This window comes from Natator depressus, chromosome 1 (genome assembly GCF_965152275.1).
Source record: "Natator depressus isolate rNatDep1 chromosome 1, rNatDep2.hap1, whole genome shotgun sequence".
NCBI classification, from domain to species: Eukaryota; Metazoa; Chordata; order Testudines; family Cheloniidae; genus Natator; species Natator depressus.
The window spans coordinates 209729956-209735955 of record NC_134234.1 but is presented as its reverse complement, the minus strand read 5'-3'; the positions used below and the strand labels follow the sequence as shown (position 1 = coordinate 209735955).

Genomic DNA, 6000 nt, shown 5'->3' with positions numbered 1-6000 from the left:
ACCATCCCACTCATATTGGGGGCGCTAAGACAGGTGTGCCATAACATATCTAGCTGGGGTTTTTAGCAATGTACATTAATTAAATGTCTCATCTTCCCATCTGGAAGCAGTATCCAGCATGTCTCTCCCTCCCCCCCACCCCAATGTGCTTTCAGAGTGAGAGAACCAGGTTCTTCTATCCCTGGTGGTCCAGGGTGGGAGGCATGGGTGGGAGGTGTGCATGGGGACTTGTGAGGTTCCCCCTGAGTTGTTAATGATTGCAGCTTGTCTATTGACCTTGCAAGCCTGTGCCCCCACACTCTGAAGAGCAAGTTTGGCCTAACTGGGGCAGGGCATGCGGAGCAGTTGGGGAGTAGCACACACTGTACTGGCTGCTATGTTTAGCCTTTCTTCCCTCCTGCTACCCGGACTGGAACCTTCTGCCACCACGACCTGTTGGCAGGGAAAAAGGATGAGAAAGAAGGAATGGGGAGGAATTGGTTAGGCTCCAGCATGTCTCTGCGTGAGGGCAGGCCATTCTTCAGCAGGGAAAAGTTCTACAAAGCTCCAGTCTCCATACCTCTGCCTGTCTCTCTTTCTCCCCCTCCTTCTCCATGTGGATTACCAGATGTGGCACTTGAAGGCTGGATTCATTGGTGTTGTGCTGGAGCAGTGGAAATGCCTGGCAAAGTCCTGGCTGTTGCTGAGGGGCCCGCGGACACGGAGTGGTGGGGGGCTGTGCGGGTCCCTGTGCAGAAAGGCTCGCAGTCTCTCAGGGCTCTGGTGCCCACACATCCCCTGGAGGGAAACAAAACAATCATGTCAGCATCTAAGAATGATCCCAAAGGCTTACTTGCCCACGAGCCCTCACATAGGTTCTGCAGGGTTCCAGCTTGTCATCCTTCCTGAGCAACATGAGCATGACAGGAGACAGGAGAGACAGAGAGATATGCTGGACAACCATGCCAGGAGAGAGGATGACACTCTGATCAACACCTGGATACTGCCATTTCCTAGTGCATGGTAGAGGGGTAGATTTCCATCTATCCATATCTATCTGTCCTAAACTTGTCACTATTTTATTTCAGTGTGTTGATTTAGTCACAGCCCTGACAAAGCCAAAATTATGCTGGCTGGAAGGGGAAGCACCTATAGGACAGGCAGTGCTGTGAATATGTCATTCTTTGGAGGGGAGTGTCCAGCCTTTATTCAGGTGGTTTGCAGTGTCTGGGTCATACTGGACTCATCACTGTTGCTGGAAGCCCAGTTGATCACTCTGGTTAATCCTGCCTGCATTCACTGACAGCTGGTCCTAGAGCTGCCACATCCCTTCTCTAATGCAGACCTTACCAGAGTGACCCAATCCTTCGTAGCCTCAGGACTGGATCACCTTCTTCTGCACTCTTCTCAGGGCTACCATCAATAAGCACCCGGAAGCTCCAGCTAGTGTCGAATACAATGGCTGATCTCTATGTTCCCTGAACCTCTATGAGAACATAACACCAGTGATCTATGAAGTGCACTTCACTTGCAGCTCAAGGGTTTGGTTATGTATAAGCCCTAAACTTGCTAAGAGGAAGGTACCTGAAAAATCTCACTCCATCCATCCATCCATGTGCTTGACCCCCATCACCAAAATACTTGATCAGCTCTCTCCCTAAAGCCATCATAGTGGCGGTGCAGGTTCACTCTTGTTGTCTTTTCCTTCCTGCAAACCTAAATTTCTTCTTGCCCACTCTTCCCCGATAAGTAAATTATCTTTCGACAGGGAAGTTAAATATAATTTGGTTTTTTTTATTTCATTATCATCAGTCATCATAACCAAGGGTTCCTAGATATTCCAGTGACTGCTGCCTTAGATAAACCTTAAATGATGGATAGTAGATAGATATTGTTGTGCTTAGTCCCTTTGACAGTCTGTTATCGCTTCAGAGCCCAGTGTAAGGTGTAGGTCTTCAGTGAGGCCTTTGATCAGCATTTAGGGAGCAGTCCAGTGCTGCGAAGTTGGGAGAGAGACTCAGACCAGGAGGGAGGGAGATGGTGATAATCAGACACACAGACCAGAGAGACAAAGTATGAGAGGAAGATACATTAAAAGAGGCCAGATGGGCTGGGACAGACAAGATCAGCAGGGTGTTCATTACATTGGCAAAGCTGATGTAGAAGAGCTGATGGTGTGAGAGTCCACTTCTGGGTAAATTCCTCTCCTGTTTGTGCTTTTTCAGCCAGTTCTTATAGGCCTGTGGGGAAAGAGGAACAGATAAATTAAAATAAAAAATCTCAGACTGTGTCCCACAAATATCATTAAAGTTTAACGCACAAGGGAGAGCTGAAATCAGGAGCCTTCATCCTCCCAGTGTGGATGCTGGTGCTGCCTGCTGGTGCTGCCCTGGAGCTCTTACGCTGGGACATAGACATCCATCCACCCACTCACTGAGAAAGTGTAGCATCCTTTTCTTTCCCGTCCCATCTCCTTGCTCTCTGAGATGGCTTATCCCTGCCCTCTTCCCTATCAACCTAACTGTTGTGCTTCCCATTCCAGACAATACCACACAGTGGCAGCAGAAGGTCAGAAGATGATGCTGTTTGATGCACTATAATTGAATAAAAACTATTTCAACTTGAGTCATCCATGCTCAAAAAATTCTTGCCATGCTTTTCATATCACTAGTACCTTCTGTCTAAAGATCTGAAGGCATGTGACAGACATTATTTAATTAAACCTCATAACTTCCCCAGCAACAGAAAACTGAAGAGGAACTTCCTTCTACAGAGTACTTTCACCTCCATAGATATGGGTATTGATTCATCAAGGACCAAGACAAATGAATTGAAGGACATCAGTTTAGTTCCCAGGGGCCTGTATCAGCTTGAAATAATAGTCACCTATTTTCATACAAAGGACCATCTTGGAATAAAAAAGACCAGGGACTGGAATAGCAGGGGGTCTGCAGTACAGGACTGAGGTTCATTGGCAGAGCTGTGTGGGAAACCCAGGGCTGGAATAGCAGGGGGCTGCAGGCCAGGACTGAGGGGCATTGCCAGAGTTGTGAGGGGAGCCCAGCACTGGAATAGCAGGGGGCTGAGGGGCATTGATAGGGCTGTGTGGGGAGCCCAGCACTGGAATAGCAGGGGGCTGAGGGGCAGGACTGAGGGGCATTGGTAGAGCTGTGGGGGAAGGAGGGATGGGGTGGAGGACTGGATCAGCAAGGAGTGCAGTTAATTTGGATTGAGGTGCATTTGTGGAGTTACATAGGGACAGGAAGTTGGGCAGCCCAGGACCAGAATAGCAGGGAAGGGGGTTGCAGGGCAGGATTGAGGGGCACAGGCAGAGTTGTGTGAAACTACAAGACTAGAACAGCAGGTAGTTTGTGATACCTGGTAAGCGATGGCGAGTCCTCCTGTGTCAGCTGCATTCTCCAGCAGGGTGAAAGTGCCATTGATTCTCAGGCCCTGCAGAGAGTAGCGTTCATACTGTTCCACCAGGCAGTCTGTACCCCGCACTAATGCATCCCTGTTGCATCTAGGACAGCTCTCAGGCACCACTGTGGAGAAGAGGGAAATCCAAGAAGGTAAATGCAATATCAGTATCCACTGGGATTCAGTCACTTCTCCCATTAGTAATGAGCATGGTCTGGGATTGAGTCTTTTGAATTTACCAAACCCACCTTTGCACTATACATTTAAATAGGGAGCAGGTCCTGGAGGAACTCCCCTGAGCTCTCCAGAGGGAACACACCCCTGAGGCCTGTGACAGTGAGCAGAGGGAACAGATTCTATTATAAATTACCACCAATGGTTCGGGTCACTGGAACTATTTTTAAAGTCAGGGTGCTGAAAGTGGAAACCATGTATTTACTTATTATTACTACTTCAAACCAGGGGATGTTGCTGCACCCTGAATGGGTCACAATACGCACCGTAATCGTAGACCGCATGAAGCAGCTCGTGTGCCATGATCACTCCCATGGCTCCAAAGTTCACAGCACTGAAAAACACAGAATGTAAAGAGGTATCAGCTGCTAAACCTGCAGGAGGCAGGGGAAGCATGTGTTTCTCTGTACACCCCTGCTCCATCAAGTATGATTCTACTCTGCCAAATGATGATGTAAAACCAGTATCAGGGGCTACATGCTTATCGTCTCTGTTATTCCATATCAACATGTTCAGTAAATGTATAATGTAAAGACAGTGGGATTGTACAAGTGAACAATTGCAACTGGATGTTTGTTAACAAGTCTGCTAAAGATGTGCAAGATAGTAATCTAATCAGGGGTTTCACTAGAAATAGTTGTGGTACTCCCACAAACTCCATCCACAAACCAAGCTCCACCCATTTGAAACACCAGAATGAGTCCACTCACAATCAAATTTCCACAGTATGATCATCCCTCTCCTTTCTTACATGTCTTGATCAATAATGAAAAAGCAAAGAACATTGACATGTACGTAGTGATCGTTACTAGATTTCAGAATCAATAGGTCACTGAAGTGAACAGGAGCAGCTCACATCTCTCTAACAGCTGCTGCTTTAAGAGTTCTGCAGACTCAGTAGACATCACTGCACTGGTTACACTCAGTTCACATTTTAAAGGTTATCTGCAACTACAGCGGGATGTATAACTGATTTTTCAGTTTACTGGCCATTCTGAAAAATCAAAACTAACTTTTATTTCAGGGTTGACGAGAATTTAATTTTTTTTCCGCAAACTACTGAAAAAAAATTTGCTTTGTGTTGAATGAAACATTCAGTTCCACCTGAAAAGAAACTTCATTTTCAGTTTTTAAAAAAGTTTCTTTAATAAAATTGAAGTAAATTTCAAAATGAAAAGTCATTTAGAATTGAAAAATCAAAACATTGCATTTAAAAAATGTCAAAACAAAATGTTTTGATTTTTTTGTTTTTATTTCAACTGAAACAACTTGGAGAATTCAAAATGAATTCGTGAAATGTTTTTGTCAACCTCAAACTGCATTTTTGGAAAAAAAACCAAACCAACCCTGGATGTCTGACTCCTGAATCTAATGCTCTCTCTCTCTTAATGGTTGGCTCTGCTGGGCTAACAGTCGTAACAAATGCACTTCCATCACAGTCAATTTAATCGGCAGATCAGACTGATACAGGGGGCAGATCTGCTGATTCTGAAGTGACTCACTCATTAAGTGGAAGCACATAGCATTACAAAAGTATATTTGTTTTGCTATTATTCATTTCAGCTGTGTCCCATTCTTAATCCTGTTATGAGTTTTATGAGTCATCAAGGGCACATGGGTGTTCTACAGATAAGGGGTGTAAGTTTCACTATAGACTGAAAAGAATATTATATTGATCAGACCACCTGTTTCATTCCTTCCCATAGTGAGAGCCTATTTTTGTACAATAGGAATTTAATGAGTCTGGGATTATTCTCTCTGTGCAAACCTTTCTCCAGGGGGACAAAAAATTACATCAAACAATGTTTGATGTGTCTTAAATGACCACTCAATGACAACAACTGGTTGCTCAACAGAGGTGCTCTCATTATAATAGAGGAACAGAATTGTACTATTGGATGGTTCACAGGAAGGCATACAAACCTCATAATGCAATAAATAAATAAATAAATAAATGGTTGTTTAGTAGAGGTGGTCTTTTTATAAGGGGGAAGCAGAGTTGTCTTTGATCCATTTGAAGACATTTTGGACAGGAGATTGCCGAAAGGTTTCACAGGATTTATTCTTGGAATCTAGAAAATAATATACCCTCATCTTTGAGTGACTCAATATTGAGGTGGGCTCAGGAACTGTCTTCTTTGCAGCTTGTCTTGATAAGCCTCATGTCTTTTTTCCTTGTGCTCTAATATATTCTGCCTGCCTGTGAGGGCCAGGAAAACTGCCCGCCTGAGTTTCAGGGTAAGAGTCTGAGGTTACTCAGCATCAGCGGCTTATCTCAGCCCCACATGGAAATCACTTAGGCTTTGACTTTGCTCTCAGTGAAGCCAGTGGCCAAATTCCCACTGAGGTCAGTCAGAGCAGGACCCT

At 45.0% G+C, this 6000-nt stretch overlaps 1 protein-coding gene across 2 annotated transcripts in view; it reads right to left on the bottom strand.

The window, feature by feature from the left end:
* Positions 1-211: 211 nt before the first annotated feature.
* The window catches only part of KEL (Kell metallo-endopeptidase (Kell blood group)), a 31680-nt gene continuing 25891 nt past the window's right edge, over positions 212-6000 (bottom strand). The window contains exons 15-18 of one of the 2 annotated variants that reach the window (XM_074948064.1): positions 3900-3967; positions 3358-3524; positions 2124-2219; positions 212-777 (exon numbers count right to left, since the gene is read on the bottom strand). In XM_074948064.1, the coding sequence (XP_074804165.1) occupies positions 601-777; positions 2124-2219; positions 3358-3524; positions 3900-3967 (508 nt within the window). In that variant the 3' untranslated portion in view covers positions 212-600. Of the gene's footprint in view, positions 778-1934; positions 2220-3357; positions 3525-3899; positions 3968-6000 lie in introns of those variants that run through there. The other variant, XM_074948055.1, reaches the window with a different exon arrangement.